This window comes from Amblyomma mixtum, chromosome 6, assembly GCF_055824585.1.
Source record: "Amblyomma mixtum isolate Tamu chromosome 6, ASM5582458v1, whole genome shotgun sequence".
Taxonomy (NCBI): domain Eukaryota; kingdom Metazoa; phylum Arthropoda; class Arachnida; order Ixodida; family Ixodidae; genus Amblyomma; species Amblyomma mixtum.
Window position 1 is genome coordinate 90,874,578 of NC_143017.1, and position 20,017 is coordinate 90,894,594.

A 20,017-nucleotide genomic window follows, 5' to 3' on the forward strand; every position below is an offset into this window, starting at 1 on the left:
ATCCCCGAGAGCTCCGTCCCCGGCTGTAACGTACGAGTATTGCCTCACAGACGTCGTGACGCAAAGCGTCACATGACTCGGGGGCGTGCGTCCAACACCCCTCGACCCGTTTCGCGTTGTACGCGACGCTTTACGGGGCTGTGTGACGTAATTCAGCGATTCCCGTGGCTGCGTTCCAAGAAGTTTCATACTACGCTCGTCCTCGTGCCTCGGATTCGCATGGCAGTAGATATCTTGTCTCTAAAGTTGCGTGCGTGGTTCCTCCAAGGCAGCAAGATGACGCTTATCGCAAGCATGTTGGAGTAATATGGCTGTTATCGAAGAGGAAGAAGTGATAAGATACGCAATTTTGATGAACAAACCGAGGGTTCTACTACTTCTAGAACGAAGAAACAGAGTTACAGGCCGGAAGTGGGAGCGAGTGAGATCGTTGCTTGGATTTGTATAGCCCGCAAAACGTTGACCAACGCGAGCAGTAATAACTTGTGTTCTGAAGCCAACCCCAAAAGAAAGCGCGTGAGTAAACTATTATATGTAATCACTCGTATAGCAGGCATGCTGAAAAGTCTTCTTTCACTTTTTAGGAACTGAGAGAAGCGCTTGCAAGACAGATATAAAAGAGCGAGGTTTACCGTGCATACCTTACGAATTGGAAGCTCTTATTTCATTCTTTAGCATCTCGTTTTTTTCTGTGTACGTTTGCTTACTTTCGTGAATGGAGGGGACTTGAGACGACTTCCTGCAGTTCATGGGCTGCAGATATGTTTCCATTATAATGCCAGTACATTCTATCAGTCCCTGGATACCTAAAAATGTTCACGTATTTATGTTTATTTGAATGTATTTGTTATAACACATGCGTATTGTAAAATCATCGATAAAATATGCCAAGGATCACACGGATCATGCCATTTATCGAGTCTTCGGCGTTCACAGTTTGTCAAATACCTTATCGATTTTAAGAATTCTTTTCTGGGAATAGCAGCAAATATTACATTTAACCTTTGTCACCGCAGCGATTATTATATGGGCGCTTAAAAGTTGGTGTAACTACCGCAACTTTGGGATGAAGCAAATGATGCAGTAATAGAAGTATCTGGGACAGCCCACGCATGTGTCTTAAAGGTAAAATTATCTACGCAAATGAAAGGAGGACTAGACAGACAACAGACAGCGCCTGTCTTGTCTTCTTCCTGTCTCCGTATTTATATTTCATTTGCGCTGTTAATTTTACCTTTACAAGTAAGTGATGTTGGATATACAACATCGGTTCCAAAAAAGAAAAGGCGTTGATATGTTGCTCATAACTGGCGTCTGGCTTGTACTGTAGGGAACAAATTCACTCATATACCCTAAACGGCGAGACATGGAGTGGCTGAATTACCGCATGGTGCGTCGCTGTGTACACACGGGTAGACATCAGTGTGCTTTTTTTTTTCCCTCCAGCCCCCCTATACCGGCTGCTTTCTCAAGCGTCAGCTGCAGAAAGCAATGAAAACGAGAGAAAGAGAAAGAGTGCGAGTGAACCAGGTGGGCGTTCTCTTCCGCCACGCGGAGAACCACGTGCGGTGTGTTTGAACAGACTTCATAAATATTAAAAGCTTCCCGCATTGCCGTGGGCGTCCATAGTGCACTGGGCCCACCTCCGTGGCGCTTTCGCGACAGTGCTGCTCCGTTCTGTCGCCGCTTATCGCTGTATGAGAGTCCGATTGCGAACGGGCGACGGTCGCCGATAGCCGTGAGCTCTGGCAGCCGAGCAACACAAGCGGGACGTGCTCGTCGGCACTCGCCTCGTACGCGGCGTCGGACGGTATTGCGTGCAGTGAGTCCTTGAGCGTAAGCCGTCGATGGGTGCCTCCGGAAGTTCAACAAGCGTCGCCAACCAACGCGGAACAGCGGACGGCGCGGTTCCTCAGGCCGAAAAGAAAGCGAGCACCCCGCCCAAGCCGGAGGTCTCCAAGGCCATTAGGGACTCCGTCCAGAAGTCCATCGCCGCGTCCAGTTCTCTCCTGGGCGAAGCCAACGGCGTCTGCAACGGAGGGGTTGGGGGTGGAGGCGGCTGTGGAAGCAGCGCCAAGAGCTACCAGAGGCTTCGATGGAGTCGCAACAGCCTCCTGGCGAGGGCCAAGCTGGCCTCCGCAGTGGGACGTGCCCAGATGCACTGCCGCCGCTGCGACCACCGCTGGACGGACGACGGCGTGGAAGTGTTCTTCGACCTGGGCAGACTCGGACTGCCCAAGGTTGTGCGGAGGCAGTGCTTCAACTGCGGCCACTTGGTGGTGCCTTCGTTCTCGTGCCTCGAGTGGGACCGGCTGGCCAGCGAGGCACTCGGCAAGTGGTCCAGGAAGGCGCTGGAAGCCCACCGCAAGCAAAGCCGAAGTGGCGCGCCTATATCAATCCCCGAACACTGTACGGTGCCTGTGCCGGATCCGGTGACGAAGGAGATGGTCGTCATCAACGTGGACGTCGTCAATAACAATTCGCCGCGCTGACTGATCCTGAATGTCATTTCATGTTATCTACAGTCATCGACGGAGAGCTGTCGAGACACGCCACATTGTCATCCATCAGTGTGTTGTGCGGATCGTGCTGTCTGGAAGTCTAGCAATGACAGAGCATTTCGTAAAGTGCCCCTTCTTCATCGACATTGGTTGTTTATGGGGCCTGCCTGCACAGTACGTAGCTACATCTTTTAAACTTTCTGAGCACTTATCATTATGCGTAACTCACCGCTCTACCAACGTTCAAGCAGGCGCGATGAAACCTGGCGGAGAATAGGATGTATGTGAATGCGATGGGGTATGGCTCCAAGTTATATTATCCAATATTGTGTGGGTGCTAATGTCTGGCTGTTTTAATCTCACGTCAAATTCGCAATCTGCAGTTCTATAAACAGTATAAAAGTAATTGGCAAAGAAATTTTTCTTGCTTGCGAATTATAGAGAAAAAAAAATGCTTAGTGTTATCTAGTCACGCAATGCAAGAGGAAACAACCAACAGACTGTTGGTTTTTCTGGGCGCCACGTATCTGTAACGTGCTTGAGTTATCTGTCTGGAGGCAAAGTTGTCTCTCTTTTTCTTTTACTATAGTGAGCTCCGCGCCAGTGCGGTGGCGACGAACACTTTGTCGCAGTGGGAAGGCTCGTATCAACGCTTCTTCTGCAGGTCCCTGCCGTGGCATTATCGGCGCCTGTCACTCGATGTACAGCCGTCGTGTCGCAGTTCATTGCCCAGAGAAATAATAGAAGAAAGTGCTAACTGCAGCTAAAGTGAAAACCGCAAGTCATTATCTTCCTTCGTCTCTGGTCATGAGAGGGCAGGAAGCGAAATCTCATGGAAGGCCGCTTCTTCTTGCGCTGACACAGCTGACGTAGATGTCTACATTGTTTCTACAGTCGAACCTCGTTATAAAGAAAACTGTCTATAAAGAAAAATGGGTATAACGAAGCAGTGACGATTCCCCTCGGAAGCTCGGTCAGCATGGGCTATAACGAAGCTACGGCTATACTGAAGTTATCACCGGGTCCGTTCAACTTCGTTATAACGAGGTTCAACTGTATTTTTATCGGCAACTTCTGAGAAAATGAAACCTGTTGGTATGAGTGACCGTAGGTTGTTATGATGGCTCTGTTGCAGTTAGAAACATTGCAATAAAATATGTGATCTTGCTGTTGGGGCGAATTTTGCGTAAGCACATCACCCTGCCTTGCTGCAGTTCTAACTAGAAAAGAAAGGTCAGCTTCGATCATCATCTGGTGGTCCTCGACCTTGAAGACACTGGTCCTGCAAGCAAGCAGTGGTGCAAGTGTTTCGATTTAGTTCATGCAGTGTGGACAGGCGGGGCACTTGCTTACCGGCAATGATGTAAAGCCTCTGGAAGCTAACAACTGTTTGTTTTTCATGCAGTCATGCTAAGTTATTGCCCTCGTTACAGAATATATATATATATATATATATATATATATATATATATATATATATATATATATATATATATATATATATATATATATATATATACATATATATATATATTCTGTAACGAGGGCAATAACGAGTCAGCGAAGGCGACGAAGGTTGCTCAACACTGAGGCAACATAAAATTGTTTCTCGATATACTGGCGTTTTGTATACCTGCGAGTATACACGGTCGGTGGGCATTCGTTTCATCAAGCAGGATATTTTTTTATTCAGTGACGGAATTGGATATGTGACATTTTTATCATACAACGCATCCGGTGCTGATGAACCGACAACCAAAACAAAGCACTGCGGAGCGAGGCAATCTACACTGCTGTGGACAAAGTCTTCCGCAATCACTGTTTTGTCACTTCACGTCAAAAAAAAAAAAAGAAAGAAACAATCGCTGAGGCCAAACATTCCTACCCGGTTGGAGGATCGCAGAGCGATGCAACATTGTTTGTAAGGCACTGATTGGTGCAATTATGCGTTTGCGCGTCATGCGATGCTATGAAACCTCGATGTATTCTGAGAGGGGCCGCTTCTTTCGGGCGCTCTTTCTGACTTATTCCTGGGCTTTCGTCAATCGCGAGTAAAAATGAAGCATGACTGGCCGGGGATCGTGTGTGTTGCCTGTGTTCGCACCGAGCTTGAGCCTACATCTGCCACCACAGTATCAGCTGGATCGAAGAAATAAAGAACCTATAACGCCAAGAAAAAGAATGTGTCTCAAGGTCACTTGAGTTGATGCAGTTTCTAAGCCGAATAGATTTGCTAAGTCGGCGAACGAAAGCCTGCGTATTCGCAGTTTGGCACGCTCCTCACTCGCATCAATGCATCCAAGATGTGTACTACGAGAGTTATGTATGTGATCCAGTAGTTCACTGAAGCTGCACTGATGACTCCGTCAACTCCCAGTTCCCGTTTAAAAATAAAGCGATAGAGGTCATCGCGGTTTCCGGAATCGCCCTGCAATGAACCAAAACCCAACGAATGAGAGTCGAAACACGCGTCGCTCCCGTGATAGCGCCGTATCGTCGTTTGGAGCAGCGCTGCTGAAGAATGCACAGGCGGCGCAGCTAGGGGCAGCGTGCAAGGCACGTGAATGGGAAACACAGTCGGACCACATAAGGGACGCCGTTTAGCCACTGGAATTCACATCGCCAGAGAACACTCGGTTATTCTCGTTTATTAATAACCTCCTATACAATACAGGTAGTTATGACTGGATAGCGCTGATTTGTCATATCGGCGGTGCTGTCAGGATCACGTAGACAGAGAATGAAGAGATAAGAGGTACAATGAAAAAAAATACTAAATTAATCTTGGCGTTATATCGCGCTTGATCGACGCATTTCGACGGTATGTTTTGCAATGGTTTCGGAACTGATAAGTGCGTCAGAGCGTGCTATTAATTTTCGGAAAAGGGACAACAAGAAAATATGTGCAGAGATAAGGCATCGCAATCTGTGATTAAAGGCTGCCTTGCATAGCACGACGGTAAAAGAAATTACTTCTATGAGTAAAGATTCGCGTACTTTTCTAAGGCTGTTTCAAAGTGAGGAACGAAATTAGCAATTAGCGAAACGAACAGGCATGAATAACAAGAAAAACAACCAGACCGTTATTCTCCTTTAAGCCAAAAGACTGCGTTCTGCTCGCGTATTATTCTCAGTAGTTTCTCAGAGCTTAAGAGCTTAAGCAAAACTATTTTCCAGGTGGATTAGATGGATGCATACTCTGTCTTTACCTGCATGCACTATCTTTCTGCGCCTCTCACGGATATCAACAGTGAATAGCTTAACAGAGAGCATTACTTCGGGTGCCTAAAGGTGTAGGCACACGCTTCGTGCTATCAGCCGAATGGCACTCTTTCGCATGTTCTTTCTACCTGCGTGTTTCATTGCTATTACAAGCAAGTCCCGAAGAATACTTGGGAGATCTCGATACGTCAATGACTAATTCAGACTAATGGATGATCTCGTAAAAATGACAAGAGTTCTCAGCGGGAACCGCTCTGTCGAAGGTGCTGCATGGTTAGGGTTTATCGTCTGTTTTACTGCGCCCGTTCTGTGTGAATATATGTGTGTTGCTACAGCAATACAAAAAACAAAAGAAAAAATAGGCCCATGACCTAGTCGGCAGAGCGGCGGGGCACCAGGCTTGTCAAAACATAAGTGCAGTTCGCGGTGTCATGGCCACCAGCTAATAGCAACGGTGCCTTGCAGATATGTGTGACGCGCGCAAACAAAGTTGCGTTAGCGCCGTGGAGTGGCGCAGTCCGATTTTTGCTCTTTGTTCCTTTGTTATTAACGCCCCCCCCCCCCCCCCCCCCCCCTTTAAATTCTTTTAGCCTCCACCCGTCATTCCCTCTCAATATTGTCTTGCGCATTTTAAGGGGAGAGCTTTAAACGGGAGCGTACCGTGCGTTGTCATGTCACTGAAGTATTTTTCTAGTTATTCTTTCTTGTCTCAGAGCCCAAACAGATCGGCGACACGCCAAGGCAAGCCAAACGAAGAGCCGGGAGAAGAGAAAGCTAAAGAAGAAGAAAAAAACAGAAGAGAAGAAGAAGTGGAGAAAATAAAGGGATGCAAATTAATGCCTCTCTCGTCTCATGTTGGAACTAAGCTGTAGCCTAGTTTAGCCAGTTTTCGTTCCCTTCTATTTATTTCTTTCGCCATTATTTCTCTCGTTATTTCTTTCTCCTGCCTCCTTTGATCTCACCCTTAATTCCTTGTTCTTTTTCTATTGCTCCCCTTCTTCTAAACTTCTCTCTTGTCTTCTTTTTGTCGCCAATGTCACCATACGCTCAGTTATGTTCATTCGAGCACAGGGGCTCTTCAAGGGATCTCCATACAACTCTCTCCTAAGCCAGCTGCGATCACCTGATCACCGCAAACTTCCTAATCTCATCCGCCCACCTGACTTCCTCCCGTCCGTTGCCACCGCTCTTTTTTGTACTGGCAGCGAAATGTTTTCGGACAGTAACACTGCCGGAGTGCGACTGGGTGTCAGCATGCTGTGACTGCAGCATGGCCACAGTTTTCTATGGCCGCGGTGTCGAACGTATCGTCGCAACTGACGACGCTCTTGAGCCACTGGACTCAACGTTCAAGGGGGTTCGGGACTCGGGAAGGGAGGAGAAACGGACCGTTTCTTCAGTGAGGCGACTGGGTAGGCAAAAAAACAAAACAAAAAACAATGCACCCACTCGGCTGCACGCGAGGATTGCTGCAGTCGGCGGCTTATTGTGCCGCAGGAACAATGCGCGATGTTTTCGCGAAGCACCTTTCCTGTCGTCGCCACGGGAGGCGTGCAGACGTCGCTGCCTTCCAGGGCTTTGGCGGGCGCTAGTACGTGCCTCCGACTCGTGTCCTGAAAGAGTGTCCCGATAAGAGGCTCACTGCGCCGAGGGTTCTGTTATCGACAGCCGCCCAGTTCGAGAAGCCCGCATCTGATAACCGAACAGTGAACAGGCCGGGAAAAGAATAAAAACTAGAGAGAAAAATATATTCGTTTTGTCGTCACGGCTTCATCTTCCATTGTGCCTTGAACGCGAGCTGTATCTAAGGTCCCTGCGCGCACTTGCATTGTACGAGTGCGGAGAAAAAACAAAAGAAAACAGATGCGAAGAGAACGGGTGAACCTGTTTTGAGGTGAGTTGGTTAAAAACCGGACTTACTGGGGAGTGTATCTTAACGCAATAGTTTCTTTATTTAGCTCCTGCCCTGCTGTTCGTATTGTCCAAGTATATATCTCTGGCTCCTCCTGAACAACTCCGTCTATCTAATCTGCATAGCCCGCATCATTTGATTAATAAAACGGGAAATGCCATTTTAGATTGCCGGACGCATGTAAAATTCGTACAGCAAAATTCTAAGGGAAGATCACAGAATGGTTACGAATCTATAAAGCAAATGATCCAGTTTTAGCTGGCTTGCACTTGCAGAGAAATGGAGATGTATTAGAACTGTTGGTGGAGTTTTTTAAGAAGAATGGCCTGAGGGGCGAGTTGGTGCATGATGAACGGCGGCGCCACAAGGACACTAACAAGAGAGGGGAAACCACATGCGCAGTGATGACGGCTCTGTGATCCCTCAAATGCATTATGTATTGGCATACGCTTAATTAAACATCGGTTTTGAAAGGCGGGATCGATACACGCTTTACTGGATGCGGTGACTGCTTAGGGGTTGGTTGCGAGTTGCAAAATTAGTGGGTGCTGAAGGTCATTAACGCATGTACAACATTCTTGGGAAAAAAATTTGAATATTGAAAATCTGTACGGTACTGATATGAAAATTATGAAGATAATGGTCCAATCTTTTGATATGTAGCAGAATCTTTCTTTGGTAATGTTTCCATCGCTAAATGCGGAACGCTTTTGACGATAACAAAAACGTTAATAAAAGAAATAAGACAATCTAGCCGACAGGAGATCTGTGGATATATTGATTGTATAGTTAAATATTACCATACAGGAAAAAAAAATTGCATTCATAAACTTTTTCTCGTTTAAAAATGCTTTTGTTCAGCATTGTTGGGTATGGAAATCAGAGAGAGAGAGAGAGAGAGGGGGAGAAGCCCTTTAGTGAAAAAAGAGAGAATTTAAGACAGAAAAGGAAAAATAGGGCTGCAAAAAGGCGTACACAAGAAAGACTGACACAGGACTTGCGCTTGCGAGAGAATGCGAGGACTTGCGAGAGAATTAAGCCTGCGTCTAAAATTCGCTGGCATGCTACTTTGCGTGGGGAAGGCGTTGCTCTACTGAATGTTAGTCTTCTATTAAAAGCATGGCAGGGCAGCAACAGCGCACAAATGGGTCGTACGTGGGAAACGGATTTTTAACGGTGGGTGTCGGGCGGTGGGCTTGCGGTCGCCAGTGCCAACGGCACAGAAGTGAGAAAAGAGCTAAGAAATTTTAACACCGTAAAAAGCAGGCCTATATCATATGGCGCGGTATCGCTCAGCTGTTATAGCAGTACTTTGGTTTGGGCTAGTTGGTTTATAGTCGAACAGATCATGGCATGACTATACGTTTCTGCAGGCATTTCGTGCTTCTTTACGTCTTTGTTGTTGTCGCGCCATACTCTGTTCAATTATTACTGAGTATGCGCCCAAAAACTAGGGGAGATATGCACGAATCCGCCGAGCATGCATTAATTTTTCAACGCGCACTGCCTATGCCAAAAGTGTGCAGCCCACGGGTTTCGCTTTCAAACCGTGTAGGGGGACTCTTGTGACACCCAAGGAAGCTCCATGGTCCGTAGGAGAAAGGACGAGAATTGCTCTAATTTTCCAGAGGTTTCACAGGCTGGCGAGACATAACGAGCCGCGCTGCATGGCCCAGGACCAAACCCGATGTGCTGTATATTTTTGACAGTGGGTGTACTTCGCGCTCAGCCAGCGATACTCTTTCAAAGGCGTGCTTGTGCACATGGGCTTGCACCTCATTGCTTTTTTTTTTTTCCCCTTTCAACACCGGCATTTCTCCTAGGGGCTTTTTTTTGGTGAAGCATGTGAGTCCAAAACTTTCATGTTTGCTAGTTGCCAGCGAGAGCGCTTACGAATATTCCATCTGTCTGTCAACTGTGTAAAGACTATTTATGGACTGTCTATAGAAATATATGTGAGGACTGAGCCGGGAAAGACACGTTTCTAAGTGTTTACAGGGGCTAATGATAATGCTCCAATAATAGTAATCGATAGCCGTAACTGTCTCACTCTAGGCGGACAACCCAACTATGCCGGATGAAGGGATCAGAGCAGGAGGATAGAGAGATAAAGAGTGTCGTAGTTAAAGGGTCCGTATTAATTCCGACCATCTGCGGTCTTTTGCCGTGCGTCGACATTCCACAGACGCTTTTTACTTTTTCGGCTCCACTGGGATGCGGCCGCAGCGATCGTATGTGAGCGCCATAACCTCTGAGCTAAAACGACTGGTAAAGCGTTGTTTTCTATGTAAAAAACCTGAAACAATAGATCACGTGTTTTTAGATTGTTGGGATGCGTTTTTCTTCTGGGATGGGCTTCAAAGAACCTTAAAGAAAGATTTACCACTACACCCGCATGGCATCAGGTTCTTACCAGTAGGAAAACAGGACATCCCTTATGACACTATTATGCTCCTTGGCCACCATAGTTTATGGAAAACAAGGACACAATTCAACAATGCAGAAGTAGTTGTGAGATCTCCACGCGAGCATTTCATTGAAGGTGTCATACGTCTGAGGGAAGTGTATCAGGAACTGCCTGACTGATCAGCCAACTTGGTTAAATGTGTTGGATGACTTGGTTGAACTGAAAAAATTTTAACCTGCCGTGTCAGTGCAAGTGTTGCTGACATGTTTTACTTCTTTGTACCCGTTGTGAAAATGCAATAAAGAAAAAAATACTTGTCATGTGATACAAGCAGTCCTCAGAGGAGGCGCATTTGAGAGACGGGAAGTAAAGAGAGGAGGCGGGAGAGGGGGCTGCTGACATTTCTGCACTGGTATTTATTTTATCCTGCTTGAACCGACGATCGACCACTTTCGGGCGAAGCTATGCAAATGCGTGACGCTGTGAAAGAGCTTAGTTGCAATCTGGCTGGTGACGCCTGCGCGAACAAATGAAGTATCTTCGAATTTATCAGCGGCGCGGGCAGCTGCTCATTTTCTTCTGGGAAATAATCATCATAATCAGCCCAACTACGCCCACTGTAGGACAAATACGTCTCCCGTATCTCTCCACTTACCTCTGTCCTGTCTGTAACTTCTTAATCTTAACCACCCACCTAACTTTCTGCCGCCCCCTGATACGCTTGTATTATCTTCGAATCCAGCCCGTTACCCTTAACGACTATTGGTTATTTTGCTGTTCGCATTGCGGGTTCTCTCTCATGCTCTTTCGCTTTGCCGTTTTATGCCTTTGCTTTTTTTTTTGCCTGAAAAATTATGCCCGCAGACTATTGTATAACTTATTCATTGCAGCAAGTTATACTAATAGGGCTCAATTTGATTTATACCTTTTTCCAGCTCCTGTGCCAAAATAGCATACTTGCGCTCACGTATTTCTGATTGGAGGTCTCCCGGACAGTTTTAATTTGGAACCTCCTGCTGTACTAACTTTTGTTATGCACTCAAGATTGATTTGTATTTGGTTTTAATAAACCTATATACCTATAAACCCAGCCCAATCTTTCCTCTCGATTTCGACTACGATGTCATTAACCCGTGTTTTTCTCTCACCCACTCTGCCCTCTTCCTGTCTCATAACGTCACTCCTATCAATTTCCATTCATAGCTCGCTGCGTTGTCCTAAAATTAAGATGAACCCTTTTTGTTAGCCTTCACGTTTCTTCCACATAGGTCAGTACCGCGGTGGCTCAGCGGTTATGGTGCTCGGCTGCTGACCCGAAAGTCGCAGGTTCGATCTCGGCCGCGGCGGTTGAATTTCTATGGAGGCGAAATTCTAGAGGCCCGTGTACTGTACGATGTCAGTGCACATTAAAGAACCCCAGGTGGTGGAAATTTCCGGAGCCCTTCACTACGGCGTCCCTCATAGCCTGAGTTGCTTTGACACGTTAAGCCCCATAAATCAAATCAAACCCGGTACCGGTAAGATAAGGCTGTTTTATACGTTCTCTTGATGGATATTGGCAAGCTGCCATTTATGATCTGAGAGAACCCGCCAAATGTACTCCACCCTATTCTTAGTTGTATCACTCTTATGATACGGATCTGCGGTCACTACCTGCATTAAGCAGACGTATTCTCTTACCACTTCCAGCGCCCCGTTACCAGTTGAAAACTGATATTCCCTTCTGACACTATTGAACATTACTTTGGCTTTCTGCATATTAATTCTTACTTTCGTAATATTTTACTTACTATTATTATTGTTACATTTATTGTTTACTTATTATTTTACTACTTGACCAAATTTTTAGGGGAATCCCCCAAGGTGGAGTAGGACGCTGGAGTAGGAGCCGGACCGGGACGAATTTTTCTTTAACTGCGAGGTTTCTGAGAAAGCTGCATAGCTTTCCTTTGTAGCCGTATGGCTGCGCTTGCGTGGACGTCAATGAGTAATTACTCCCTTATTACAAATCTACTCCACCTTGGGGGATTCCCCTAAACATTTGGTCAACACTGTTTCCACTTCGAGTTATTGATCAATTCGCTCTCGCCCTACCATAAGCTTGCCGTCCCGGTTAGCTCAATTGGTATAGCGACTGCTCCTGTGAAGCGGTGGTCCCGGGTTCGAACCACGGACCAGGACGAATTTTTCTTTAACTGCGATGTTTTTGAGAAAGCTGTATAGCTTTCCTTTGTAGCCGTATGGCTGCGCTTGGGTGGACGTCAATGAGTAATTACTCCCTTATTTTACTAATTATAATGCGCAGAATACAACCAACCCCTATATGTATATAGCCTTCATAATGCACGAAGCAATCATGCAATCATTATGGAATCAGGGTGTAAGTGAACCTTATGTAAAAATCCTGGAAGATATATATAACGTCTGCACAGCCACTAAAGCTATTAATAAAGCCGGCAATAAAATTACAATAAGGAAAGGGCATGTGTCAGGCAGGGAGACACGATCTCGTCAGTGCTGTTCCCCGCCTGTTTACAGGAGATACTCAGATGTCTGGATTGAGAACAATTGGGGGTTAAGAGTTAATGGAGCATATCTTAGTAATCTGCGATTTGCTGATGACATTGCCTTGCTAAGTCACTCTGGGGATGAATTGCAAAGCATGATCAGTGACTTAAACAGGCAGATCAGAACGGTGGCTCTAAGGATTGATATGTAAAGTAAGACATGCGCGTCATTGTATGGCTGAGGAAAACTATCCCCGGTAGTTTCGCAGTAAGAATGCAAACGCACGGCCAGGAAGCTCACAGATGAAATGTGTATAAAGGGCAGGATAATGAAATAGCCTTGATTCAAAGATGCCGGAAGGTATTGTGAAATGTACCTACAGCGTCACCTGCACTGATATGAAACGTCATCACAAAGAGACTGAGAGGGAGAGGGCGTCAACACGAAAAAAAAAACATTATTCCCGGCTTAATTGTTTCGATTCGAAGAACGCCGAGATAAGCATGCCGACTGTGCGTGACGTGCAAGATAACTCCTTCATTTGGGTTCCACGTAGGCTGTAGCGTACCGGCGGAAATTGCTGTTTCGAGAGCTTGTCGCGCGTAATCGCTGTCACAAATTTTCGGCGCCCCCAACGAAAGAAAAAAAAACAACGAGAGAACTTTACAATAATGCCACGTAGGTTGCATTAATGAGCTAGCACATAACATGGCTTTTTGCTTGCGCGACATAATTTAGCGTCCGGAAAATCCCTTCGTCCTTTGTCCCGTGCCACGCATGCTGCAAGACCCCTCCTTCTCCCCTTCTCCACTGCTTCTCTTTTTGTCTATCTCGATATCATGTGCCAGCCCGAAGAAAGCCCTTTCTCCGCGGTAGACGAGTGAACGACGTTGGCGAGACACCCACGAATCTTCCTGGTCGTCGTCCGTGTGAAGTGGTCGTCGCAAGGAAGGTCGCATAACCCGTTTGACTGTCATTACTGCGGTTAAATAGAGTCGCAACTGTGCCCCTGAGCACATTCACTTGTCACATTCTTTCTTCCAAATACCTCTTTACACATGCGGCTCACTTTGACCTTCAATTTTGTATATTTTTGCCTTTACTTGTATATCTCTACCCTTTCTCTCAGCGCTCGGTTGCAAACCGGAGTCTTCTAGTGGTTGACTTTCCCCTCCTTTCCTTCTCCGTCTTCTCCCTCTCTGATAGCACCCCCCCCCCCCCCCCCCCCCCTTTGCCGGGCATCGAAGGTGTATTCAATGAGACAGTAGGCCTGTTTACATGAACTCGATCGAGTCGAGCCGTGTTTGCCTGTCGAGTAAAACACCAGTTGTCGGGTTCATGTAAACGCTGTCGAGCCGAGTAAAATAAGCGGCAGAGCGAGTCGAGTTAACTCGCCTGCAGGGGGTTGGCTAACTCGCTTAACCCGCCTTTCTAAAAGAATGGAGTCGAAGAGTCGGATTGGCGGGAGGGGAGAGGATAAATGCGAACCTGTTTTTCGTCTGCCACTGCCCTCTCCCGCTTGCGCTGTTTGACGCTTGGTGTCGCTGGAGTTGAAGCGGTCTTGACTCGCTAGAATCGCGTTCATTAAACACGCAGTCGTCGAGTTGGACTGACCTTGCTAACTCGATCCCCTGACTCGACCCACAGCGGTCAGGTTCATGTAAACGCCGCTAGTGGCACCCGCTGCGCTTTCACCCATCATTATTCTGTAATCACACCCATTACGTCAACTCCCCCTTACAGTTACAGTTGTTAAAGGACATTGCCTTGGCTTAGCGTCGCAGTAGTCGGCCTAACTGGATGGTGGTAATCACGGGAAAGGAGGAGGGTATAGTGAGAGCTTTCAATGCGTAACCGGGAGGTGGTTGGCACGGCAACCACCGCCAACCACCTGGAAGCAAGAGGGAGGGTTTGTCGAGATCGAAACAGCGTCGCGCGCTTGGAGCAGCAGACTGGAGAGGAGTGCTAGTCGAAAATGGAGGTTAAAAATTAATAACAGTAGTCTGTACCTATACAATTATGTATGTCGCTCTCAAATTCTTTCTCTCAGTATATCGCAAAACGAAAATAACCCGACAGCTGTCGCTGTATCTCGCAAGTGCAGAATTAACCGTCTTTTTTTTTTTCAGTTCTTTGCTTTTTTATTACTTTCTCAGACAACTGCTCTTGGTATTGAGAGAACAACCATGGCGGTCTCTTCACGTCTGGGGGCTCATCGTGTCCCTGAGATTATAAAATATAATTTTGATTTCATTTAGTGCAGCGTTTTTGAATCTCTACTTTAAAACCAGGCCGTTTTTATTTTTCTGTGAGACAATTCAAAAAGTCGGGTGTCGCTTGCAATGTTTCGTGCGTCGGCAATGTAAAACAAATAGAGATGAAACGTGGACGTCATATCAGTGTGAGGCATGAGTAAATCTAATATCACGATTTTTCACTTATTGTATAATGCGTTGGTGAGGTATGCTTGACACACTGTTTTTCTTTTACTCCACTTCGGATTTGGGGAGGGGTGAGACCCAGAAATTCTATTTCAAAATGAGAGTTATAAAGAGAAGAGTCCCCCATTTTGCTTCATCATTCGGTGAAGATAGTGAAATGGTGCGTCGCTTAACCGCTACACCATTTCACCAGCAATGGTATGAGGACTCCCAGGGATACATGAATGTAAAGTAGGGAGTGACTAATTCCGAAAAAAAAGGGGCATTAACCCATTGAAGCCATCGCGACATACCCTTTAGGCGCAGCTTAAGTGTCTCCTCCAGTTTTTGTTGAAGTTTCGCAAGCAATCAGTAGCGCTAACAGCAAACGGTTTGGCGGTCTGCTGATTGCTAAAAAAGCTCCCATCAGTTGATTTGGACAAGAGACATCAAGACGTGCGTCTCACAGTAAAGTTTCTACAATCTGTCTTCAATAAGCTTTATTTACCGTATTGAAGGGCCTTCATACTCTTACTCTCTTCGCTCGGTGTGCCTGAGAGCACACGGGTCGCAGAGGCAAGATCAAGATTCTCAGGCTTCAACGCGCCGATGCAACGCTGGGGATGAAGCACACCGCAGTGGAGAGGTACCAATGTTGACCACATGGTATTACTTAACGTCCATTGAAGTGTCCTTAAACGCGGGTTTTTACACTGCGCCTCTTTCGAAGCACAACCGCCGTCGAAAGGAGTCAAGCCCACTAACTTGTACTCAATAGCCCAACATGAGAGGTACTATAAGCCATCGCACACAAAGTGAACAAGGGAGGGGAAAGCTGCGGGGAGCTTGCTAACGTTTCGACAAAAAGTCTTTTCTTCTGGCCAAAGCGTTCATCACTGGTGGGGTAAATAGGGCCTTCACTCCGTGAAAAAGCCCCGGGGCTTCTTTCTCGGAGTGAATACCTTATGGAGACACCGCCAATGATGAACGCTTTGGCGAGTCGAAGACAAGTTCTTTCGTCAAAACGTTTGCAAGCACCATTAAACCTTCCCCTCCCTTGTTCACTTTATGCGCATCAAGAAACCGTATATCTGCCTCATCTCTGCCATCAGCTACTGCATAGGTTCTAAAAGAGGATGTAAAACTTCACATCGTTCCCGTGGTTATATCGATACCCAAATCATAGATCTTTCGGGGATCTTAAGTGTTAATTACGCTTAATTACACATTTTTCCATCTAATTTGACACAAGTCCGACGTTTTCCCGACCATTCTGTGACAATTTTCACTATGCCGTGACGACATCCGGTGAATGTGACGTCACACCGTTCTCGTGGCTATATCGACTTCCGCGCTACTTCAATGCGATTTCGACATTTTTGCCTATAATTAATTAACTAATTACTCTTCAGTCATCGAACTTGGCTTATAAGTTAATTTTTTCCTCCTCTATCTGAAGCAACCATTGGTTTTCTTCTATCTTTTTTAGTTCCCGAGTTACACGCGTGTGACACGCTTTGCTAACGGACGGACGACAGTATGACCCATTAAAGGCTTTCGCCTTAATATGTAAAATGCACAAGCAAACACAAGAAGCACTGAGAAAGCGCTCTCAGGGTTTTTATTGCTCTAAATACATCGACAAAGTTGCGCTTCTTCATGCGAGCAGAAGTTCTGCATGCAACACGTGCAATGTGCGAAATTTTAGAATCAAGACAGTATTTACTGCTCAGCTTATGCCGTCAAACTGAAATCGGGCGATAAATTCTGAGCCATTGTTTTTTTGTCGTCTGGCGACACACGTCATTCATATCGTCTTTTACGCGCGCAGAACGAAATACATTACGGTGCAGCAAGGGGAAGCTTTGGGCCAGTTGGTCAGACATGTTGGGGAGGAGGAATAACCGCAAACTTGACAGGACTGAAGATCGAGAAGAGGACAGGACGAGCGGTAACTAGCAACTGAAGTTTATTGAAAAAAGACATGTTGCAGCAAAGGTTGCATCTGCGCATAGCGTACGGGAACTAAGATAGTGACACGTGGAACACACAAGATAATTAATGATATACATCGAAACGAACAAGAAACGAACAAAAAACAACAAAGAAACTCGAAAGAGAGATTTTAGAGGCGGCACACATGCGCAAACTTGGGCTTGATATGTGTGTGAGTGAGCCTTCTGTGGCGCTTTTAGATAAAGAGACCCGGTTTCTGTTAAACCTGTGACGGGCATTTCTTTGTTGTTTTTTGTTCGTTTCTTGTTCGTTTCGATGTATATCATTAATTATCTTGTGTGTTCCACGTGTCACTATCTTAGTTCCCGTACGCTATGCGCAGATGCAACCTTTGCTGCAACATGTCTTTTTTCAATAAACTTCAGTTGCTAGTTACCGCTCGTCCTGTCCTCTTCTCGATCTTCAGTCCTGTCAAGTTTGCGGTTATTCCTCCTCCCCTACATTACGGTGCGTAGTGCAGCTTGTCGCTTGCAGTATTGATTCTGATGAATGCCAGAAATGGTGGAAGAGGGTGCCGTAACATATTTTTTCAACAGTAAATTGCTAGGTACGTAAAGCTGCACACTGTGTGGGCCTACTCTAACACCAGTTGTGACCAAAAGCGCGAGGTTTAAGCAAAAGCCAACTTAATATTTCGGAATGAAATAAAATATTTAATTCAGTGCATGCGCACGCACTAAAGACGGAAACGATCGTGCTCATACACCGTGTGTTACATGTAGATTGTTGGAAGCCAAGCGATGGGATTTCCGTCACGTTGTGTCCAGTGTGTTCATGTAAACATTTGTCGAGGAAAGCTGCAGATCCCAAGTGTTACTTTCGAATACCGCACTGCAAACATGAATACGCCTATATGGGAGTAAAATGAGAGTGAACATTACCTTAACATATTCTGTTTTTCAAATGGGAGTGGGATAGAGGACAGTTTACTCCTTTTTACTCCTTTTTGTTTATAGTGCGCGTGCAGGTTGCTCGCTAGTGCATCGACAATAACCAGAATCATTCTGGCATTATATAATGGCGGCAAAGCACTGCTATCTACACAAGAAAAGAACACCTGAGATGTGCCACATTTAAAATTAATTCTATTCATTGCGGCAGGAATGAGCGCAAGCGAGATTGTGTCGGAGAGATTCCCATAAGGGTTACTAAGGTTGGTGCAAAATTCATAATTTATATGTCAGAGAGGCTGACAGAAAATAACTGTCGTCTGCCAAGGTGAACGAAACGCCATTAGTCGTAATACGGCTTGAATCAGACCTTGGTTGTGATGGAGGTTTCACTTTGTGCGTGCTTAACCTAACTTTACTCGACCTATCGAGTGCGGCGAGAGGCAGGTGCAGCTTAGATTTACGTATCTCACGGGTGCTACATTCTCGAGACTGAGCAAAATAAACGTGAGAAGTACAATGCTCCGCCTAAGCAGTAGGCTTTAGGAAGCCGCATTGTATCGTTATTCTATAATTCCTGGAACCCTTTCTCACCAAAAATTAATAGGCGACACGTGGAGTGAATCAAACCAGATTTCCTTAGCGGGGGGCTGTTATCGTACATTTAACCAGTGCACAATCTGGGCTTGCGATCGTATTTCAGGGGGTTATGAGATCATGTAGCGGCACTAAACGAGTAAAACAGCATTTATTACTTCGTGCGAAACCACTATGCAATGCCAAACATTGTTTCAACACAATGATGTGAATTTGAATGGGTTTTGTCGCTTTTACCGAGCGACGAGCCGGTTTCACCGCGTGCTTAACTACAAAAGATGTCAGGAATCAAGGCTTGGAGCGGAGGCTCAACGTACAGAGACTAAAAAAGATGACATTAAATTACTGAGCATGCGTTATCTTTTAACTAAAATTCTGAATTCGTCCCACGCAATGCTGAACTTCTGAAGGGTAGAAGTTGTGTGAAAGGTCCCTTTGTTTTTTTAGTTTGGTCGCTTGTTCACGAATGCTAATATTTATTGATTTTTTTGTTTTTCGAGCAGGTATCTTTCACAACGTGCTCCAGCCTGCACGCCGAGAGGAGCGCCACCCCAACAACACTAATTTCTGAAAACCATAACATTGTGAGGCCTGGAAGCTACTCTCAACATCAATCGGCATGTTACCTCCCTGAGTGACCATGGAAAAAAGAAAGCCCCAAGCTTCAACTTTTTGGCAGAAACGTCCTGATTTGAGAAGTGAAAAAAAAAAAAAAATGAATTGCCCTACTTTTGCCTGTCCCCTTTGTCTTCATCCTCTCCACACAATTTCATAGTTTTCGTCATCCAAGCACCAAGAGAAGATTCACCGTTTTCAGCCGTGTGTAAGACGAGGACATAAGAACGATACCTAACCCCTGATTCCCACTCACTGCATAATGGTGTACGGCTCACACGGACCACGCCTACCAAGTGGCTCACGTGACCACTCAGGCACTTTCTGTGAAGCGCGCACGCCTACCCGGATAAAGTTCTCAAAGCCCGGCAAGGAAAAGAGGGAGTTAATTGCGACATATTAAGACGCTGACGTAATTTACACAGGGGAAGTTTCGTGTACGGCTAACTAAAAAAAAACAACAAAGAAATCATGAAAGTGCGTGTTCAGAAAAGCTCCTGTTTTTCCAAGCGTTGAAATGCACAACGCTACTGAGATACATTCAAAGCAGCAATATGGCTGCTAATGGCGGCCACGCGTGCTTGTCGAAACCACTTAGTACAGGCAGCGCCTCCACTCTTCCCTCTTTCATTGGGTTACATGACGATGCTTAACGAAATCAAACCCTCTCCTATTAGCTAGCTTTCGTGCCTGGACCTCGTGTGAAAGGTGTGAGATAGACAGACGTATAGCTTTCTGTAGCTCTGGAGAGAAAGCTATTGAGGACTAAAGCACAGATGGCTCTCCGCAGCAGAGTATACAGTCCCGGAGTATATTGTTTCAGCCGTAAAGACCAATAAAACTTTAAAATTACTGTCCTGACATATTCTGCGAGTACATTACAATGTATTACGAGCTCATTCCAAGCAGCATTGCTAGCTTTTTTAGGT

At 45.9% G+C, this 20,017-nt stretch overlaps 1 protein-coding gene and 1 long non-coding RNA gene across 2 annotated transcripts; both read left to right on the forward strand.

Annotated features, from left to right (window-relative positions):
• The first annotated feature begins 239 nt into the window (after positions 1 to 239).
• Positions 240 to 19,442, forward strand: LOC149339644 (uncharacterized). Its single transcript, XR_016283550.1, has 3 exons — positions 240 to 516; positions 1,447 to 1,530; positions 18,977 to 19,442. It is a non-coding gene; the product is annotated as an uncharacterized LOC149339644 (long non-coding RNA).
• Positions 1,538 to 3,611, forward strand: LOC149339645 (uncharacterized). The gene has a single exon (XM_089550522.1). It carries the CDS (start codon positions 1,848 to 1,850, stop codon positions 2,490 to 2,492), a length of 645 nt encoding a protein of 214 aa, XP_089406648.1. The 5' UTR covers positions 1,538 to 1,847; the 3' UTR covers positions 2,493 to 3,611.
• Positions 19,443 to 20,017: the final 575 nt, after the last annotated feature.

Coding starts and splice junctions, on each gene's coding strand:
- LOC149339645 (XM_089550522.1), top strand. CDS start 1,848: ATGGGTGCCTCCGGAAGTTCAACAAGCGTCGCCAACCAACGCGGAACA.